General features: G+C 40.0%; 1 protein-coding gene across 1 annotated transcript in view; it reads left to right on the top strand.

The window, feature by feature from the left end:
• The window catches only part of LOC149244824 (uncharacterized), a 108,065-nt gene extending 87,642 nt beyond the window's left edge, over positions 1 to 20,423 (top strand). Inside the window, exons 2-5 of the mRNA XM_089371649.1 lie at positions 17,853 to 18,146; positions 18,268 to 19,455; positions 19,584 to 19,628; positions 19,953 to 20,423. Of these exons, the coding sequence (XP_089227775.1) occupies positions 17,853 to 18,146; positions 18,268 to 19,455; positions 19,584 to 19,628; positions 19,953 to 20,423 (1,998 nt within the window). The remainder of the gene's footprint in view (positions 1 to 17,852; positions 18,147 to 18,267; positions 19,456 to 19,583; positions 19,629 to 19,952) is intronic.
• The last annotated feature ends 2,710 nt before the right edge of the window (positions 20,424 to 23,133 follow it).

Consider the following 23,133-nt stretch of genomic DNA (forward strand, 5'->3'; position numbering starts at 1 on the left):
AAATTGAACGATGGCAGAACCGATTGCATGAAGTCACAACACTCAACTGTAATATGATGATTAGATCATTGCGACGTGTGACCACTGAAGTACGACAACGGCCAGCAGATAACGACACAACAAATGAGGAGCAGTTCGTCAACCCTGGCACTTCAATCATAGAGCAGGAGTGGCATAGTGCGACGAAAGAAGCATTGCACACACCAGTATGGCATGCACATAGGAAGATGAGGTGGAGTGAGCATGGAGGTAGAAGGTGGTTACGGGTTAGAGGGCTTCCGCGGCGACCAGGGCAACCACGATATAGCAGTTCAAGTGCCCGTCTACAATGGAGCCCACAATGGTATGAGGTGCAACCATCGACCCAATGGCATCTGCGCATCACAAGGGTTTGCTGGGCTAAGAAAACCATAAACCAAGCAGGGTGTGCACAGAGAACTCTACCCGTGAATAACCACGCTGAAATCAGGGGACCAAGGAGGATTTCCCCAGCAGCTGCCCCTGCAGTTCGACCTGAACAAGAAGACTTGGACGAAGGGATCTAGCAGTCGTGGGAAGCCATTCGACATGGAAACATGAGACTTGGCGAGCTAGAGGAAGCGGGGATTAGGCTAAGGAGGAAAAGTGCGAGGTTGGATGAAGAAATTGACAAAATCAAATTCGGAGTCACACAAACAGGCCGCGCGAAAGAGCCACTAAGGGAACCGGACCTGGCCAACCCTCCTACACTACTAGCACAAGCCGTGACCCTGCTATCATGGCTGCAATTGCACCCTAGGGAACAAGGGAGCACAGACCACAATATGCTACCAGACTCAAAGGATCACGAAGGGTGCCCGAAACTCATGCTTGTAGGGAAGAGGAAGGCTCGCACGAAGGGTGTGACCGCTTGAATATCTGTAGGAGGATCAGTCTCATCACTCCACGTAGTTGAAAGAGGGCATGGGACTATAAAACAGGCTGCAGGACAGCTACACAATTCAGCCATGGCGCGCAAGGCCAGAAAAACGCATAGAACACATCCGTGTACCAAGGGTTGCGCTGCCGCAGAGGAGGGATGGAAGGCGACCATTGCAGTTACTGTTCATGATAAGATGTCCCATTTAAGACACCGAGGAGCGGGCGACGGACAATTAAGGCATAGGGGTAACCGCCAAGATCGCATTAATGAGCCACAAATAGGGCGAAAGGCCGACTTTGAATTTGAAATCGTATATAACAAGCAAGTGAAGGGGCACACAACAAAGCTTGATCATTCGAAGAATTGGACACCCTGGGTTCAAGTCGAGAGGAGCAAGATGAATGAAAAACAACTGGAAGAAAGCCTGTGGTTTCAGGCAATGCCAAAGGAATTGCAAGAGTCATTCCTCAGGTCGATAACCCCCACCAAGGAGGTTCCACAGAATCCTACGCCACAGGTAGCCAAAATCCCTAAATCACCTAGGATGCCACGGACCAAGAAGGACCCCCAGATACTAGGACCAGTAAGGATGTCACCGCGAAATCCGCGATTTAGCAAGCTCACAATGGAAGAAAAGGGCAAAGTCGTTACTATTGAAAGCGATGAGGAGGAAGAGGGACCTCCGACCTATGTTGAAGAAATCAAACCAGACGAAGAAGGCAAAGAAGATATCCAGCCAGTAAGACGACCCAAGTATGTTCCTCCAAGCAAAGGAAAGGCTAAGGTCCCTACAAATTTGGATGACGTTGACAACATACTCATCACCCCATCCCTTCCTAAAGAGGTGTCGCTCGAAGGAACGATGACCGGCCGCATCTCAACTATGAAGTTTGAAGACTGGGACCTTGCAGATACCGATAAGTTTCCCCATTTGGCGACCAGTGAACTAATGAAGCAAAGTATGGAGGGAACTGTTACGACACTCTAGCTGAGGAAGTGGCTGCGAAAGGTGGAGGAAGCTGGGTTACTCTGTCTCCTGTCCATCCCACATTTTCAATGGCCCCCCATCACAATATTGGTCATCCGACAATTGCTCTACTTGGTACACGATGGATACTTATGGATAAACAAACCTGTTCCCATCACGGCCGAACTTATTCACAAGATCACGCAGCTTCCCTGTGAAGGCAGGGACCCCATGGAAATAGTTGCTATGAGTGGTGATGTGACAATGATGGAAACCTTGAAAAAAAAATACAATTTGGAGAAGAAGCAGCGAGGGTATGCTATTGACAGTATTCTGAACAAAGGGGTTTGCATTGCTACCTAGCTGCTGGTAGGAAAAGTGATGCAGAAATGCTGCGCCAACGAGGTCCCAGCAATAGTCATCGTGCTAGCAGAGCAGTGCACAGAAGGGGAACGGTTCAATTGGGTGCAGTTCCTCTGTGACGAATTCTTGACCAACTATGAGGAGGTCCAAGAGGAGGGTAAAACCTTCCACTATGCATGGTTGCTGTTATCCATCATGCTAGTTACAAGTGAACTACCCGAAGATAGCCAATTCCCTTTCTTGGACCAAGATTGGCTAGAAGCCGCCAAATACGCGTCGCTTTGGGCGATGAGGGATGCTACAAGAATCGAGGGCATCGAGATTTTCTGGATACTGATGGACGCAAATGTCCGACAATGGATCACCCAGCAACCTCGTCTGTTCGAAGAGATATATGACAGTGTGAAGAACATCACCGAGTTTAAAGCAGACATGCACTTTGTCTACATCCGGGCGCACAAGGACCCTGACCAAACATGGACCACACTTCCTTTCATTGCCATTGACGAAGCTATCTATGCAGTATTGGATACCTGGCCACTGGAATGGCGTGGACTAGATGCGGTGGGGTGCGATGAGGCCGCTATCCAAAAACAGAAGGTTGAAGCTAAGCATGCAGCACAACAAAAGAGGAACAAACAACATGTTGCAGAAGTACGGGCGGCCCAGGAGCTGGTGCAGACTTCGCAAGGCAAGGCACCAGCAGGAGGGGCTGCGACGACAAAGGATGAAAGCGGTCCAAAGGTGCCCACAGAGACGGCCATAGATACAGGGATGGAAGGAATGTCGCCAACCACCACAGGGGCACCCTTAAAATAGCCACAACCGACAGAATGGACAAAGTCGTGGAAGAAGGCCAAGGCATCTAAATGGGACGGAGAACTGACCACATTGACCAAGGGCGACCTAGGTGACATAGGGGACATAGTTCGCGAAGTCACCTGGGAAGCAATCGACGAGGCCATGTCAGAGCAACAGATTGTGTTGGGGGCACTCTGTGTGCAGATACAGGAACTTGGGACACAGGCCTCGTAGCTGGGAACCATCGCTACTCGTGGAGTTACGGGTATGTCAGCCACTGAGCAGCTGCTAAAGGCCCAAATGGCTAATACTATTGCGATCCCAGCAGGAGCATTGATAACAAAAAATGTGGTGGACAGAGCTGTGGTGGGCCGCTTACAGGGCTTGGATTAAATTTGGTTGCCCTCCCGCGTGAAAGCTTGTACCAGCTCTAGGACAACGCAACGATGGAGCTCCGTGCCAGGGAAGGACGCGCATAACAGGTACTCATTGAACATAGAATTAATATAGAATAGTTGCCTCCAACGGGATGAAGCGGTAGCACAGAGTCAGCAGTTGGAGCAACTGGTAGGGGAATCATGTTTGCGTGCCCTTGAGCTAGAGATTGTGGCCAACTTGCTTGTTGGCATACGAATCCACAAGCTGGCTAGTGGGTTCCGCGAAGCAAAGGAGGAGGCCGTGAGGATTCAGTTGGCTCTCAGCTTGTAGATTGCAGAGATGAATCTGCAAGTACCGCCTTCGACACGACCAGAGGTCACCGAGCAGTGTAGATCCATCATTCAATCCGGGTGGGAAATTATCACATGTGCCATGAAGGAGTGCGCCGACTTGTTGGATCAGTCTCTTATGACGCTCACTTCACTCCAGGAAGATCCAACCTTACAACGACTGGAACTAGAGGCAAGGGAGCTCCAACAAGCCTATGATAATGTTAGAGGGACCGTGCAGATGGTTGCTATTACGTAGCCCTTGGCCAAGATGAGGGAGGCCCAGGCCCTAAAGATACAAATTGATGCTACTTGATAGAGGGAAGCAGTGATTAAAGAACGCCTCCAACCATCGCTTGATGAGGCATTCGTTGTTTCCACCATCATCGAGTGCAAGGTGGCACACATGTAGGTAGAATATGCACCCGGCAAAGCAGCTGAAACAGAGACTGGTGTGTCGGCGGCCCGCATCGAATAGGTACAGCAGATGGCGAAAGAGTTTGCTGCAATTACAAGCGAAGCACAAAAGTTTTTGACTGACCTCTGCGCGAAGATTATCGCTCCAGCTAAGTGACTCGGGACGAGTCACGATGATTGTGTTGGGGGCCTATTGGGTAGCGAAGGCCCCATGTAACGGTTTTGGGGCTCAAAGCCTGCGATTTTGGGTAAAGGTATGGTAAAGACTCCGCCAGATGCACGGAGCGCAAAGTGTAATGAGCCAAGTCAAAAGGTTGTCTGCCCAAAAATAATGTAAAATGAGTCGGCCTGCCCATGGTCCGTGGACCATGGAAATGTATAAATAGAGCAAGGCTCTATGGTTAGAGAGAATTTTTTTGGTATGTAATTTTGGATCATGAATGTAATGGGTTTATGAAGAATGAAGTCTTGGGGCATCTATAAGTGAGAGTCAAGGGTGCTGGTAGATAGATAGAAGCACTACAATTATGTGCGCAAAGGCCTGGTAGAGTCTGCAGCTGTGTGTGCGGACCCCTACAGATGAGTGCGCAGGGCGGATCTTGTTGTACTGAAGAGAAGATAAATAAAGATAACAATTTTTGAATCATTGTGTGTTTGCTTGCGGATCTGTTTATTGTTTATGTTCTAAATTTATGCATTATTTGTTATAATTGCGCGCACAAGGTTTTAAGTTTAAATGTTTGCTTAAAGACTGTAATAAAAAGGCTCAGATCTATAATAATTTGATTAATAAGAAAGTGCATCTACGCGGATCTACGCGAACATCCGAAGAGCGGTATAGAGTGGTGCGAGGCCGTATACGGATCGCAACCCCTCCAGACCAGATCAAGACGTCCCAAGGGCCCGGAAAGCTGATTCTAGCACCCTCCCCTGCTACCTTCGGTGAGACCTCAATCCCCGCTCCGCACGTTGTTTCCGAAAAGGACGGTAGCTACTGGATTTGTTTGGCTAATAACTCTTCCGAATCTAGGTCAGGGCTTGGAAATAAAATTATAGATAAATTAGATAATCATGTAAGTGTATTCTAATATTTGCAATTATCATCTTCATGGAAGCCCTTTGAAGACTATCTCCTCAAATAATAATGTTGTACCATATATAAAAAATAAAAATGTCCCTTACAAATCTCTTTTTATCTTATTCCTTCATCATCTTTGTTTGTAATTCTTAGTTTGTCATTGGCCTATGTAGGGCTCCAGTTTTTAGGTTTTTGTTTTTATATCAACAAGAGGAAATATGTCCTCTTATCTTTTAAAAACGTTGACATTCCAGGTTAGATCTACCTTTCCCAATGACGTATAAGCTTATATCACTAGGTCAAAATATGTACTTCATGTTTTCACGAAACATAAAATGTTTGCTCCATAAAGAGAAAACTTAGCAAAAAAATTTATGCCACGTAAATCCATGACAGTTCTAAAAAATGGGTTGATAATGTCCTAAATTCCAAGTCATTAGTATCATTATGGTCTCTATCCCTAATAATATCTTTCCATTTCTAATTACTACCAATTTTCCTTCATTTATGACTTCATTTGCTATTTGAACTTAATCTATGTCTTATAGATCTAAGAAACATTTTTGAGAAATCATATTTTGTTTTAAGTATATTGAAACATTATGTATTTGAATTAATGCAATGACCAATATCCTTCAAAGGTGAGTGTTTATTCCCTGTATAAAGTTCTACATCCAAAGCCCCCAATATGATATTTGTTACCCAAAGGTAATACATTGTATCTTATGCAAATTGAGAGTATACTTCCCATGGTTTTTTTATTGTACTATGATATGTACTTGGTATTTTTTTAAACTTATAAATTGAACAAAATTTGAAATATGTATACTTTAAAAAGATAACATAGGAACACATAATAAAATACACAATTATAAATCAATGAAAATGAAGGGGCATTTTACCTCAACACAATAAATTAAACCGACTCAACTAGCATATGATCCAAAAAATGTATTGGATATTTAGGTATTTACACTATTTCATGTTGTCTATAGAGAAACTTCCATGGCGTGGAAGAGAATGAGGAAGGAGATTATCATGGTATGGGAAAAGAAAGAAAAGGAAGTTGTCTAGAGTAACTACATAAATTTTGTTATGGATAAACTACTAGTAGCTTGCCTAAGCAAAAGTGAGGATCGATTGGACTCAATGCAACAACTAGTTTATCAACTTGTTTTTAAAAATGTCCAAATGAAAGAATAGGTAGAGCAGTCATAATAGAAGAATAAGAAACAAAATACATATGAGTTATCCTTTATACTTGAGTAGGAAATTGTCACATTTAAAGAGGAAAAGAATAAACTACGAGAACCAATGGATAGGCTAGATACTCTTAATGTTCTCCTCAATTACTAGCTGACGAATTTGACAACCACCTGGAATGGATTTCATATTCAAAAGGTACTTAATAAGGACTTGTTGGAGAAGAAGAATTGCACATTTGATCCTTGGGAAGTATCATCCCTTGTACTTGGTTTCAGTTTAATTGCCTTCTATATTGGTTACTTATTGGTTTGGTCAATGACTATTCTATGTCTTGTTTTGATAAGATAAGTGTGAAATGCCTTCCAGGTTTATAATAAACAATCATTAAATGTGGATATATGTATTTTTCTACTCATCACCTCAATTTTTCTCATCAATTTCCCTCTTTAAATAGGTTAGAATTCTTGAATTCTTACATTCAATATAGCTACTAGCCCCATAGGTGTACCCATAATTGTAGTGATCAAACACACCTAATATTACTTACACACAACTAAGCATAGGAGCTGAAGCCAAAATTTGAATGGTCCTCTCATACCAAATTTTGTGAGGTTTAGTTGGGACCTCATACTAGAGAGAGTCACAAACTATTGTTGGGAAATTTTTCGCTATCAACATGTATATGAATTATGGAATTGGGGTCCATAATAAGGTTGAGACCAAAAATTGTGGTCATTTAAGGCCTCAAGATGGATCCTAAAGCTTTTCTGTGGAAATTTTCAAGGTGAGAGAAGTAGTAAAAATGACACATAAAGTTGATTCCTCCAAATATTCCACTCTAAAATATGGCTAAAAAATAATATATTAATCCTGCCACAATTATTTATACTTTACATACCTTCCTCTTGGATCGTATCTAGCAACATATGAACATCTAAGTAAAAGGCCTACTCACATTTCTTCGAAGAGCATAATATGCCATCATCAAAACCCTCCACCTCCTCGAATTAAAAAATAATATTAGGGGAAGGAAAAGTTACTTTGAATCCTAACACACCGATAGGATTGGCATTAAGGGACAAGCTCAAGAATACCTGATTTCATAAAAGAGAAACCATTCCACATTACTCTCTGGGTTCACTCAATATTGAGATGAGCTTGGAGGAGTTGGAGAAAGTATTCCCTCTCTAGAACTCATGGTCTTAGACCTCCTAGATCTTGTAAAACCACGGCACAACTATTGGGACTCTGTAAATGGAAGGAAAAACTTACCAAATTGGGAGACACTTCTGTTTGACTTGGTTTAGGAAGAAATTCAACAGAACACTAGAGATGGAGTAACATCCAAATCCAAGGAGGAAGAGAATTTTCCCTTAGTTGGAAAGGGAAATAAGGCCCAAAGAAAAATAGAGACTAGCCAGAACAATGGCAAGAAGAAGGACTTGAGGAAGATAAAATGTTTTCGTTGCCAAGAATTTGGGCACTAGGCAACAAAGTGTTCGCACAAGAAGTATAACAATAACCCTTCAAGAGGAGCAATAGGTGAAGCACTTCCCTCATAATTTTTATTAGACTTCACCCTAATTGCATGTATGGTCGACACTTTAATGGGGAGTGTGTGGTATCTATATTCAAGTGCCTCGTTCCATATGACATGATGTAAATAATTATTTAGTATCCTAGAGGAGAAGGATCTTGAGATGCACATAGAACTTAGGGATGATGGGTGGTATAGTACCAAAGGAATTGGTACCGTAACCTTTAAGAGGGAGTCATGATCCCATCTTCATCTGAAAGATGTCATGTATGTACTTGGGATGAAGAAGAACTTGATCTCTATAGTTGTATTGGAGGGCCATGGCTATGATGTTGTTTTTAGTAAGGGGAGATCCTTTCTAAGACATGTAATTACCGGGCAAGTGAAACAGCTTGGAGTTTTTGTGAAGAACCTATACAAACTTGAGGTGGAATCTTGTGTTGCACTAAGTAGCATGGTAGGAGAAGTGCATAGTTGGGATGCCGGAGAACTATGGCATGAAAATATGGGACACTTACACCACGGGGCCTTAAAAATCATGCAACATATTGCCATCGGTCTCCTGAGATGCACCCTTGACCAACATGATGTCTGCAAGGGATGCACATTGGGGAAATATGTCAAATCCACCTTCCAGGGATGAGATAACAGAGTTGGAGTAATCTTGAAGTGAGTCCATTATAATGTATGTGGACCATTTTCTACAACCTCCACAACACACCACAAGTATTATGTTATTTTTGTTGATGAATTTGCAAGAAAATGTTAGATCTTCTTCATGCAGAAGAAGGATGAAGTTTTCTCGAAATTTATTGAATTCAAAGCATTGGTTTAAAAGGATACTGGTCAAAAATTGAAAGCCTTGAGAAGTGATAATGTAGGAGAATATGTATCTAGCACCTTTAAGGCTTTTTGTGCCAAAGAGGGTATTAGAAGAGAACTAATAACACCCCGTAACTGACAACAAAATGGGGTGGTTGAAAGGAAGAAATTAAGAATAGTGGGACTAGAAAGATCCATGTTTTATGATTAGGGGTTTCCATTACACCTATGGGCATAAGCATGCAACAACATAGTTTATTTGTAGAATCAGAGTCCTCGTTGAATACTTGTCATGATCACACCCTAAGATTTCTATGGGAGGAAGCCAGCTATATCTCATTTCAAAAATTTTGGAGCTACTGTGTATTGTCATGTCTCCAAGGATAGCAGGACGAAATTGAGCCTACAGCTGAGATGGGAGTATTTCTAGGATACATAGAGACACAACATAACTATAGGGTGTATTTTTCATCACCCGGGATGATAGTAATGAGGAGAGATGTCAAATTTGATGAGGAGAAGGCTATGAGATGCTCTCTAGAGTGAGAGTTGAGTATCCCACCATAGGAGGAGCTTATAGTTCCTAAGAAGGATCCTCATGTATAGCTTTAGGAGGTTTTGGAGAAACCATATGTAGAGAAGTAGAAAAGAGGCCAAGTGGAGGCACCCACTCAACCAAAATCTTCCGTAGATGGGAGAAATAGAACCAAGGAAGCTGATAGATTGGTATAGGATGCATGGGAGCATGTGGTACCTCCTTCATCTTAACATGGGAAGAGGAGGTCACTAGACAGGTACATTGGGTATATGTCTCTCATTACAGAGCTCATTGAGTTAGAGTCTTCTTCATTTGAGGAAGCAGTTTCTCAACGAGTGTGGGTTGATGCCATGGTGGAGGAATATCACTCCATCATGAATAAAAATGTATGGGAAGGGGTATCAAGGCCAGAGAACAAGTCAATAGTTCATTCCAGATGGATCTACGAAGTGAATTGTGCATTTGTTAGGAGCATTGAGAAGTACAAGCCTAGATTTGTAGCCAAAGGCTTCTCTCACGTAGAGGGAGTGGACTATGAGGAAACATTTTCACTAGTGGAAATATATTCCTCAATCATAACCATTCTAGAATTAGCTACATAGATGGGGTGGAAGATCCACCAGATGGATGTGAAGACAACCTTTCTCGTTGGTGTTGTTGAGGAATAAATTTACATATAGAAGCCAAAGGGATTTGAGACATATGATTGGGAGACGTGTGTAGACTCAAAAGAGCCCTGTATGGTATCAAACACGCACCCTGAGCATGTTACACTCCAATTTATACATATCTGAGTTGATTGGGATTCACCAAAAGTGAAGCAGATGACAACCTCTATCACATTGTGGTATATGGAAAGTTGCTTATCTTGGTATTGTATGTTGATGACTTGATACTTAGAGGGTATAAATTGTTGAACCGATCTTGCAAGGAGGACCTTGCAAGAGAATTTGAGATGAAGGACATGGGATTGATACATTACTTCCGTAGGCTAGAAGTATGGCAGAGTGATGATGAAATGTTTGTGAGTCAGGGAAGTATGCCTATGAATACTTCAGAGATTTTACATGGAGAACTGCAAGTCGATGGACACACCTCTAGCTACAAACTGGAGGAAGGAGAGTGCTTCTTCAGGAGAGGCAGGAGATGCTACCATCTATAGACATATTGTGGGATCCTTGATGTATCTAGTGAACACAAGGCCCAACATACATTATGCAATTGATCAGTTGATTCAATCCATGGTGAAGCCTACCAAGATTTATTGGAAGGCAACAAAGCATGTGTTGAGGTACTTGAGAGAAAAAACTGAGTATGGGGTATGGTACATGAGGACAAAGAGAGTGAAGATCCAAGGCTTCACTGGTACAAAATCAGAAAGGAGTCCATCAGAAAAGAAAAGTACTTCGGGTTCTATCTTCAGTGTTGGGTCTGTAGCTATTTTCTGGTATAGTAGGAAACATAGGTATGTCGCACTCAACTCAGCAGAGGATGAATACATGACTACAAGTCAAGAAGCATGTGAGGCCATATTGATGAGGAAGATACTTGTGGGTATTTTTAGTCAGCAGATGGATTTGACAATCATTTATTGTGATAATCAGAGTTGTTTCAAAGTCTCCGAAAATCCAGTGTTTCATGACAGGTCCAAGTACATTGATATTAGGTATCATCACTTACGTAATTTTGTGCATATGAGAACTATGATGCTACAGTACATTTTAACTGAGAGGAAAGATGCAAATATATTGAAAAAGGCATTGTCAAGAGGAAAAATCAAATTCCATAGGAGTGATGAGCCCCAATTTTGGTACAATTTGGGCTCATTTTGGCCTATTCTACTTGCTCAAACCATTCATTTTTTATTGCTTATGCATGCATTTCTTAGTTTGTTCATGTTGTTTGTAGGGAGAAGGGTAGGCACTCTATCTACGTGACTAATGCATTATGATTCCAGGTTTTGGCATTAAAAGGGAGCAAAAGACAACGAAAAAGGAGACAAGGAGACAACGAGGTGGAACTGCTGGTTTTTAGGAGAGGATGTCCACGGTCTTGGGGACATTCCTCGTGATTCCCACCAAGAACTCCGAGCTCCAATCCATCTCCCCTCCGAGCTTAGAAGCAGCCAGCTGTTCTACAGGAACATCAGTTACAACTGTTCTACAGGAACAACACTTATGACTGTCCTACAGGATCAGCAGTTAAACTCTAGTTGGACAGCCGAGCTCCTAAAATCAAGGACACTTTTTGGATCACTGTTTTGCATAAGTATAGAGGCCGTAGCCTCTGATAGGTTGTTGAAACTTTCGCATTACTATTGTAATTTTGGAGAACAGCTCGGTGTTAGTTCTTGTTGTAAGCCAGTTTTGGCATAACATCAGATTATGAATAAAGAAGGCAGATTTTGATCTAGCTCTGAGTTTTCTTAAGGAGACTATAGCTCTCAGGTTAGGGCCCAACCTGAGAGCCATAGATCCCCTCTGCTGTAGTGTTGCTTGCATTTCGTTTGAGCACTCTGAGTTTTCATTTTCACATGCAATTTGAATTACAGGTTGTTGAATTAGTCTTTTTCATGAGCATAGATAGGACTAGTTTATGGTTGAATTGCTTTCGGTTGTTTAGTTAGATTAGCAGGTTGATAATACATTGGAGCTCCAGCAAAAAAAGGTTGAGGAAGTCTCCACTGCCATCTCCGTTTGGAGATTGGAGTGCAGCCTATACCAGCCACAAAAACACGCAGTTCTTCACTTCATACATGCTGCAACATAGTCTCGTTATGATAGATCTTTCCACATGATTCACACCTGCACACATGCCTTCATCACAGCTTCATGCACATTCTCCTTCACGTTTTGGATTGCTGTTCATTGAATTTATACGCACAGGTAGTTTAGGTTGATGCATTTTCGGTTTGGTGACAGTCATAAGCATTTGTTTCACTTACACTGCTCTCCCTTGTTCCAGTACCTCATTCTCCATCTTGATCACGCATGCAAATACATCGTTGACCCCTGCTCCGCTCTGTTATCTCCCAAAGTCTTTCACTCCTCACATAGCTTCACCCTTTAGCCCTTTCGTTGACCTAGTCCTCTATCTTCCAACCTACTCCCTACACTCACTCCCTATCCTATTCTTCCACTTCTGAGCCATCACCAGCCTTATTCCTACCTTACCCATCTCCCCCTACCATTCCATCACTCCTCCATCACTTCAAACACTCACGGTAGGTCATCCTATAGCAATTTGTAGACATCCTGTAGAAATCTCTGCGTATCCTGTAGGATCCCCTGCAGACATCCTGTAGGAGGCCACTCACTCGGTTGCTGAGCATCTGAATGAGAGGAGCCTCTGTGGATGGATGCTAAGGATCCCTAGGGACCTCTCCTAGCCTCCCCAACCTGTCCCACGCTTTCCTTCCTTCTCCATCCCATCTGCACAACCAAACCCTAGTTAGCACAAAATCACAATCATTCCATCCACCTAAGGGAAAAATACAAAAACATGTCTTTTATGATGCAAGTAGCTTAGATCCATGCATTTCCACTTATTAGAGGTAATAGCAGCATTGGTAGAGGTTTCATTCACATTCTTTGCATTATAGAGGTTAGACTAGTTAAATTAGGGTTTCCTAGGTTTACATGCTTTGATTTGCTTTCAGTCCATTTTGTCAAGTAGAGTAGTTTTCCTTTGAGAATAGCTTTCATTCATCAATTAGCAAGCTTCTTCTGAGAGCCTATAGAAGTTGGCTTGATCCCTAGCGGACTTGTGCCAGCTGACCAAGTGACAGCTGCGACAAGAGCTAGTACTTGTGCATATAGCACCGTCGCTTCCAAGTTTGTACGAACTACCGGGTTGATAAAATGAGAGACAGGAAGCCCCAGGAGTTGTAGCATTATTGCTACAATACTGGAGCTCACCAAGGAGCAAGATATCGGTGGTGCAAAATCCATTTTTTGCTAAGAGGGAGTGTTAGAAATTGTAGCAAGAAAGGATAAATTTGACTTGTTCCTCGGTCAAATTTAGTAATTTGATATTCCAAGTTAGCAAGATGACTTGGATGGCAGTGAATTTGTGTGGCATGGCCTTCTGTACTAGTTTACTAAGTAAATTCGAGTTATAGCATAGAAGTACAGTTGTGGATGTAGTGTTGCTAAAATTTGCAATCCAATTTAGTTATTTTCAGTTTGAATCAGTTAATAGACCTCAAGAAACTAGTCGAGTTAGTTGAAGGTCAGTTGAGTAGTAGAAAAATTGTTAACTGAATGATTTCTCAATTAAATTGGTTAATCAGTTAAAAATAGCCCAAACATGCATGGAATTTGAATTGTCGGATTGAAGTGGAGCAAAAGGAACATTGTAATTATTAATTGTATATTAGTTGAGCATACATACTGGGCATTGAGGTAGACGATCAATGACTTGGGATTTTTAAAAGGAAATAGTGAATTCCCCTATTATTTAGGAGTTAATTTCCTCAAAAATTCTGTAAGGAAATAGAAGAAAGATGCAGCCTTGAATTGACTAAGTGTTTTCCAGAGCAGGATAATCAGTAGGAGAACAAGTTTACAGTGCAAAGTGTGCTTCAGAATTGAAGCAAGACATTGTAATAGTTTTTCATTCTCATGTGATTAATGAAAAGTAGTGAAAGGGTTTTTCCCTATTGAGTTTCCCTATAATAGTTGTGTTCTTGTGTTGTTGTGATGGTTGCATATCATTGCATGTGTTTTTAAATTTGATTTCCATTTCGTGGAATAGTAGAGGAAATTTATAATCTCTTGATTTTAGTTCGAATACATCAATAGTAGAAAATTTATATTAGTTTATACACTCTTAGGGTGTTGTAGGGTACAAATATCTCAAGGATGGGTGGCTGAAAATGTTCCCAACACTCCTAGTTCTACTTGGACAACACTCTTAGCCTTGAGGCTTCTCACCCAAAATAAAACAACATTTGGTCAAGTGTATAGACCCTTCCCTTACCTCAGATTTGATCATTGGGGTCGATGGATTATGGTTGGTGTCTATACACATCACATGGTTCCACTAGGGTGTGGTTTCACCAACACCCACTAGGTATTGGACCTGCTAGCATGTCAAAAAAGTCATGTTCTCCCACTTCCTCTCGACCTCAAAAACATAGCATATATGGACTAAAAAGAAACCTGGGCTAGATTCATAAAGCACAACTACAATTGTTGTGCGCCCACCGTCCTGTAGTTTCAAGGAGACTCATGGCCCAATTCCTGATACCTAAATTCTCAGTTTTGATAGAATACCTAGCGTAGGGATTGATTAAACTAAGTGAGCTAAAATCACCTTTAGATGACCTCAGGAAATTAATGAAGGTATTATAGACTCATGTGCTCGGGTGTGCCTATGTTATTTTAAGAAACGGATCGATAATATTGAAAAATACACAGACACTTGGAACAGGTAGAGAACACAGTAAGAAAATACAAAACACAACAAATTTAATAAGGTGTTCACACAATCCTCCCGGGCTACGTCTGCTGGTCCAGCCTTCAGTGGTGGCCTTTTCTATTGTGTCTTAAAGCAGAGTTTTTACAATAAGAAGCTCAATTTGAGTCTCACTTTACAGATGATGATCAATAGGATGGTACTTGGATTCCCCAAGTCTCTAGAGTACAGAGAGTCCCCTTACTGATTCTCGACCTCAACTGGTCTCAGTGGTATGAGTCCAATTTGGTACTCAATACCAACAGGAATACATAGAGGATTTGCTTGAACCTCTCAAGCCTTCTCTGGAGTTCAAGACTCTCAGACTCTTTCTGTCTCTGTCTGCTTGATTCTGCCTTTGCTCTGTAGGTCAGCTCGGCTTTTCTGTTCTCTGCAATTCACTTATTTCTTGCCTCTCGGCTTTATACTTCTCTTCTATGCCTCTGTTCCCCCGTTTTACTATTTTTCTGTTCGTGGGTTAAAGCCAATCTACTTCCGTGACTGTTCATTTCCGCTTCCCGGCTCTCTGGATTGCCTGCCTCTGTCCGCTGGAATTCCCCTGCTTTGTGTCATGATCGCTGTGTAACGCTTCACAGAGAGGTGGCCACTTGTCTTCTTACGAACTGAGTGTCAGTTCTCTTTGAATGGTCGTTATTTCTGTTACTCCAAGATTGCTTGCGAAACTGATTTTTCTGCCAACTCATCGATCATGTCGGACCTCAAATCTTATATGTCTCAACCTATTTCCCCGTCGAATCCAGTCATCCATCGGATCAATTCTCCGCCGTTGATCTGGAGCCTCCAGATCCTATGGTCTCCGTTCATATTGCGTGGTTAAGTTGTGTGACCTTTACTCGCGCGATGTAAGCAGTTTTCTCTCTCATCTGCTGGACGCGTGTCACCCAGTGTATGGCATCGCACGGGACTCGGTCGAACCCACTTACCGCTTGAAGTCCTCCCGATATCCTGCCGGTTTTAGCGCGGGACCCGCCTTCTGACGGAATCGGCGATTTCCATACGGTTTTATGCTTTTCCTCATGACCAAGCGCTTGGGGCTTTTCCTTCACTGAGAGGGATGCCCTGTGATACACGATTAGCGCTAATTGTGTATCAAAAACTGCCTTTGTTTTTGGATTTGATCTCCCGTTTGTCAATTTGTGCTAGTGCGTAGTGTCCATGGGCCAACGGTCTACGCACTTTGAACGAGGGTCCTTGTTGTTCCATGCTGACCACAAATTGCCATTGTTCAGAGGTTATTTTTGATAAGCTTGACATCCATAGCACTTTGAAACTTTAGTATGAGTTTTACAGAGTTCAGAAAACTGTAAGAGTGTTTGAGGATCCAATTCAGATCACTAAGTACACCCATAAATTTGGAAATCAACTGACTGAATATGAACACATAATTTCACATTCACCATGCACATAATAATGAATAGCATATTCTAGGCACACTTTAAAATGGCACTCTTTTAAATTCACATGCATACATGACACCTTTATAATCATGAAGATACATTGGGCATCAAAAGTTAGACATTTATTTACATTTACAAACACGCAAGATCTTGCACCATTCACAATGTAACAAGATTCATCACACTTTATAAAGCAATATACATAAGCAATGTACACTTATCTGTGTGTTTAATGATCATTGAAAAATGAAAGGAGGACTTCAATTTTCCACCCAATTGTAAGCCAGTCACATTGCAATCTTTCTTGCCACTGATTACCCTAAGCTAGATCCAAAGTCTGAGGGGATGCATATTAAAGGAAATTCAAACTCAAGGCTTAATCACATAACCAGGGAAAGGAGCCCACTGTTTAGTTAGTTTATCAACTGCTCAGCAATAGTAACCACCAAAGTGACTCACTGGCCGAATGCAACGACAGACAAGTTATCTCTAATCGCATCAATAGAGATCAAAGGGACACAAGTGGAATTAATGTCTAGGAAATCTTGCCAAGAAAAGTTGTCGCGTTTTTTAGAGTCGGCTATACCCACAAAACAAAGAGCCCAACAAATCGTTGTCTTTATATAAGATAATGTGAATGGTAAGTGAAATAAAATCCTTTGTACACTCGAGTAGCATGGGGGACTTAGGGTGCACTATCAGAGTCAATTTTGCAGTTGTTAGGCCATTGTCTTAAATATAAAGTTGTCTTAAAATGTTTGTCTCAAACCTATTTTTATCTTAGATATAAAGTTCTGTTTTAAAATAATTTTGTATTACACTGTTTTTCTCTGAAATATAAAATTGTGTTTTAAAATATTTTTGTCTCAAACTACTTTGTCTTAAAATATTTTTTTCTTAAATTTTATCTATTTTAAAATATTTTTTTCTTAAATTTTATCTTTAAAACAATTTAATTGATATTAAATTTTAATATAAAATATATTTTATTATTGTATTGATATTAAATATTAATATAAAATAGGTAAGACTTTTTAAGAAAAGGGTAAAAAAATGTCTTGGCATTTGCATTGCTAGTTTTATATAAAATATCGGTTGGAAAATGGTAACGGGATGGCTGGTTTTTAAGAATTCAAAAGAAGAGCCCTCGAGGGGCTAATGTGTAGGAACTACTAACACCTATTTATTTTCCAGGGGTTAATGTGTCGGAACTACTAACACCTATTTATTTTCCATCATGCAGCGTCTTAAAACTTAAAGCCCTACGAACTGATTGCCTCTCTCAATTGTACGTTGTTCTTCAGATTCCGTTTGACAATTTGTGACTGCGATGTTCTTCCGAATCAGTTAGGCCACTGATCTGTTACTGCTATGAGCCATTAGGGCGTGAAAGTTTGAAATATAAATAAAGTTTTGGATAAAATCTTCCATAGTAGAAAACGTTTTGGTGAATAACTGTTTGGTAGAACTTCTCTTTTATTTGATGAAGAAGCTCTGTTCTTTTACTTGTGGACAAAAAAGAAAACGGTTCGGTAGAAGTTCAACAAAGAATTTTGCGCTGGGTGTGCGTTCAGAAAAAGTATTCATTAAGTTGGTGTTGAGCAGAGCATACTTATGCCGTTCTTCAATGTGCTTCTCAGAGCGGATCACTTTCCCGTCCGGTACGAGGCATCTGCATCCGTGAAGATCAGAGTCCATCTCAACTGCCAATGGACATAAACATTACGGGTGTACGTCTTCTGCTTGTTGAACATCTCATACACGACCTCTCGACGTTTCTTGGTTCCATCTCCGGGAATTTGGTATGGCTTCGTTGGCGTGTTTCTCCCTTCATTTCCCTTCCTGGTACCATTTCAGTCAAAAATTTAAGAGTTTTGGAACTTCAAGGTCCTCAAGACGTCCACCTCGAAAATTTCTTCAGTTCTATTGATGAGGTAAGTAACTCTAAAATCTTTTACAAGTATTTGTCCCGCGCTCTCGTTAATCATGTACTCAGTTATGTAGTTAGATTCATGCACTCACTTCCTGAAAATTAATTAATTATCGTCATTGCAGATACCTTTGGATTTGCGTGTGCTCCACATGGATTGCACAGAGCATGCATCTTCAAGTACTTCGAGCAGCGCCCAGCCAGTTGATCTTCAACATTCCAAGAAATCATTTGATGGAAGTAGTGTTTTCCGTTTTCTTCGATGGATAGGCACTTCGATGCAAAACTTGACTCAGATAGTGTTGAGTATAAATTCAGAATCACTCCCATTTGACTTCTCGGAGCTTAAAATGCTAAGACATTTAGATCTATCTGGCTCTTCTAATCTAACCGAATTGCCCAATTCCTTCTCTCAATTGTTGCAACTTCAACATTTGGCATTGCGAGACTGCATTAACTTATCCATCCGGGAGCATATTTTGGGAGAGATTTCCACACTGGAGCATATCGACTTCAAAGGCTGTGTTAAATTGGAACACTTGCCACAGGGAATCGCCTCTCAGAGGCGTTTAAGATACTTGAATCTAGTAGATACTAGTTTACAGAAATTGCCCTTGACCTTAGAACCACCATATGAGTTAGAACAACTAATAATAGGGAGCAATAGATTCAGAGAGTTAGCATGTTCTGTGGCCTTTTTAGGGAAGTTAAAAGAGTTGTTTCTGGTTGGATGCTTCGAATTGGAGCATATCAGCATGCCTATTGAAGAGCTCACATGTTTGGAAAGGTTAGAAATATATGGCTCCAAATTGCGCATATTACCAGCAGGAATCTCACTGCTGAAACATCTGAAAGTTTTGACTATAATCCGTTGTCCAATAGAAAACTTTTCCTTGGATAACAATGTCATGGATGCTTTAACAGATTTGACTTTGACCCACACAGCCATATCCGACTTGAGCATTCCTGCCGGTGCATGCCCTATGCTGGAAATTGTTGATCTTTCACATAACTGTTTTCTGAGCCAGGTTGAACTCTCCCAATCAACACTTGTAAAACTGAATCTGGAGGGTTGCCAGAATTTGCAGGATATGAATCTTCCAAAACTTGGACGTCTCAAATTTCTCAACCTAAAGAAGTGTGGTTATGTCGCAATCCAGAATGTTGCAGAATGCGGGTCATTGGAAGAGATTAGGGCGGAGGAGTGTCGTTTCACGATCGAAGCAGCATGGAGTGAGTTGGAACGGCCAGCATGGAGTCAGTTGCAACGCCTAAATTTCTTCACGTTTTCACAATATTCTTACAACTTTTTTGTGAGTACCTGTAACGAATACTTATTTCATACAAAATTGATGTATATATTTTCTCTGTCGCGAAGAAATATGTTGAGAAAGATCTCCTTAATTTTCGTTGTGATGAAGAAACACGTTTTTGTGTGCAGAGGAGGAGGTGGCCGCACTTGGGAATCACCGTGAGGATAGAAGAGGTAATAAATTAAATTACAAAATATCTGAATGAACCGCTGGGATGGCAGTAGTAATAAATTAAATTGTAAAATATATTAAGTTTGTTGTTTGTTTTTAGGAAATTCATCGTGAGAATTATTCATCAATATAAGGAATTTGGAGATACATAATAATATTTCTCAAAATTATTTTAAGTATATTTAAATTTAATTAACATATTCATGATCAAATAATATAAATTTCGATTTTTGAAATATTTATATTTATATTTTAAATATTAATAATTTAAATATTTTTATACTCATAAATCTAAAATTAAATTATCTACGGTGAAGTTTGCGCAGGAGTTTGAAAAATTACTGAACAGTTTTCATGGTGTGACACTGCGGGAGGTCCCTTCTACAGCCACATATGAATCTCCGCTGGTGCTAGAGAAAGTACATTCACACAGTGCAATATTGATGTGCTTTATCACATACGATGATGAATTTGTTGTAAGATTCGAAGCATGCAATGGTGGTGCCCGATCAGAGGAGTTTCTAATCCGCCATGATCATGACGGTCCAAGGGTACATGTGTATATGTGGACACAACGCTCCACATTATTTACAGATGAAGATAATTTCTACGACAATGTGAGTATTTACATAAGGGGTACATTCAAACTGGAAGGCAGGGGATGGATACTCGCGTTTTCAAGTGAAAACCATGTTTTAGATGTGTTGAATCAAATCATAAATCCTTCCGCGGAAGTGGAATATGGTTTGGATTCCGCGGAAGTGGAAGATGGTTTGGGTTGGGCATATGGTGCGTAAGGTGAGGAGTGAAATATTTGTGGTATGCAAATTTCGTGCAACAATTGTAAATGGTTGTGGCTACGCTTATTGTCCTCAACATATATTGCGAAGGTCAAGAAAGTAGGTACCAAGTTTATGTTTTCGTCATGTTATTTTTATTATGGAATTTATTAATAATATTATAAAAAGTTATTGCTTGCCTCATCAAGGGGTATAATTAGTTAAGAGAACAATTATTTTATTATCATTTTCCTTTTTATGGGAAATTGACCCAAGGAAAGCTATATAGAAATCGAAATAATCGAAATTAAATGATGTAACTACAATTAAAATGGCTGGCTGAAAAAATAATTTTAATACTAAGACCAAAAATATAATGTCGTGCAAATCAATATCTAGAGATAAAATCACAATTCAATTTTAAAATTCTAAATTATTCACTATTTTATTTATTGATGAGATTAAGGTAGTTTTTTTTGTTATTAATAATTAGAGAAGAGAAAATCTAGAATTTCTTGGGAGATCATTTTTCTCATTAATTTTTAAAAGAATTTAAGAGAAAACCTCTTGATTTTAGGAACCTATCATAATTTTTTCTTCCAAACAAATTGTTTTTAGACTTTACATACTCTTGTATTTTCTAAAATCTATAAAACCTAAAATTCATCTTAGGAGCTTGCTTTCTAAATACCATCAGTTTCTATTACATCTTTTTTCTAGAAATTTTACATAATCTATAAATTCTAGAGACTTCTTGGATTTAGAAAATTGTATTTTGAACATACCCCATGAAATGCTCCCACATCACTTTTTCTCCCATAACATTTTTTTATTTTGACATTCTATTATATTATAAGGTATATACATATTTTTTCAAATTTTAATATAATACCAGCATAGATCCATCTTAAATACAAATTTAACATGAGCCTAAAGGGATCCAATTTCTTCACGGCACCAATATTATTTAAATGTTTTGTATAGTTATTTATTTATTTTTATTTTTAGATTTTTTAAAATTTTTATTTTGGCCAACATGCAAAATTTCAACTTTGATGATGAACGGAGAGCCTTAACATTTGATGACAAACGGAGAGCCTTACACATCATACTTGGCTGTAGAATGAGCCTCTTGGCTAAATAAGAATGCAAATAAGAAAGCTACAATATTAAATACTAGTATAGATCCATGTTAACTTTAGATTTATCAACATAGAGAAGGATCAAATTTTTTGAGGTGCAAACAATTTTTAGAGTACAAAATTTGAAGAAAGGTTTGCACTGGTACGGATATGATCTCTTTTAGCACTTATATGTTTCAGGTTAACGTAGATCTATGTTAGTCCATTAGGCTAGGTTGAACTGTAGATGTCCTCCACCATAAGACATTTGTCCACTAATCACTACAACAAATCCCTATGATTAACGTCCCTTTTTGCTTCCTTTCTAGCATCTAGAGCCCATTTTTGTGCTATTTGTGTCCATTTATCATATATGGTGCAAAACTTGATACAAATTTTGCATCATGTTTTGCACCAAGTTTAGCACCAGGGTTTGTGCCAAGTTTTGCACCATTCTTTGCACTAGGTTTTGCATCCAATGTGGCACCTAACTTTGTTTCACCCACTTTTGCATTCTCTATTGCATCCACTTTTTGCACATACACTTGCATTAGATTTTGCATCCTCTTTTACAACCTCTTTTGCATCTACTTTTGTTGCAACTACTTTTGCATCTACATTTGCATAATTCTTTTGTATCCATTATTGTGTCCAGTGTTGCATCCACCTTTTCTGTGCCACAATTTGCGCCTACCTTTGCACCACTTTCGCTTCTAATTTCATCCACAAATGCATCCTCATTTATGTCTAAGTTTGTATCAACTTTTGCCTATATTTTTGCATATATTTTTGTATCCACTTTTGTGTCAGGTTTTGCATCGAGTTTTTCGTCTCCTTTTTCATTTACTTCTGTTGCATCGAATTTTATATCCAACGTTGTGCCCATGTTTTCATTCCTTTTTGAATCTTCTTTTACATCAAAGTTTGTTTATTTTTTTGCATCTATAATTGCATTCACTTCAACATCCACTTTTGTTACACCACAATTTACACCATGTTTTGCACCTACTACTGTACCCACGTTTTCTTCCACGTTTACATCCTCTTTTGCATAAAATATTACATCTCATTTTTATGCATCAGGATTTGCGTCTTGTTTTGGATCTACTTTAGCATCTGCTTCCGTTCCATCCAATTTTGTGTCCACTATCACACCCATGTTTGCGTCCACTTTTGCATCCCTTTTTTCATCCTCTTTTTGTGTCCTCCATTGCATCAACTTTTGTTGCGCCACAATTTTTGCCATGTTTTGCGCCTACCATTACACCCACATTTTTTTCCACTATTTCATCCACATTTGCATCCGCTTCTGTGTCCAAGCTTGCAACAAATATTGTGTATGTTTTTGCATCCACTTTTATGTTAGGTTTTGTATTAAGTATTTCATCTCATTTAACATCTACTTTTTCATCTACTTCCATTACATCAACCATTTCATCTAATTTTGTGTCCACTGTTACACCCATGCTTCTTTCCATGTTTACATCCCCTTTTATATATTATTTTTCATCCAAGTTTGTGTCATTTTCTGTGTTCGTTGTTGCATCCACTTTTGTTTCACCATAATTTGCTCCACGTTTTTGGCCTACTACTGCAACCATGTTTTC

The sequence above is a fragment of the Pinus tabuliformis genome, chromosome 8, assembly GCF_031772625.1.
Source record: "Pinus tabuliformis cultivar Carrire ecotype Pingquan chromosome 8, CPIR1, whole genome shotgun sequence".
Lineage (NCBI taxonomy): Eukaryota > Viridiplantae > Streptophyta > Pinopsida > Pinales > Pinaceae > Pinus > Pinus tabuliformis.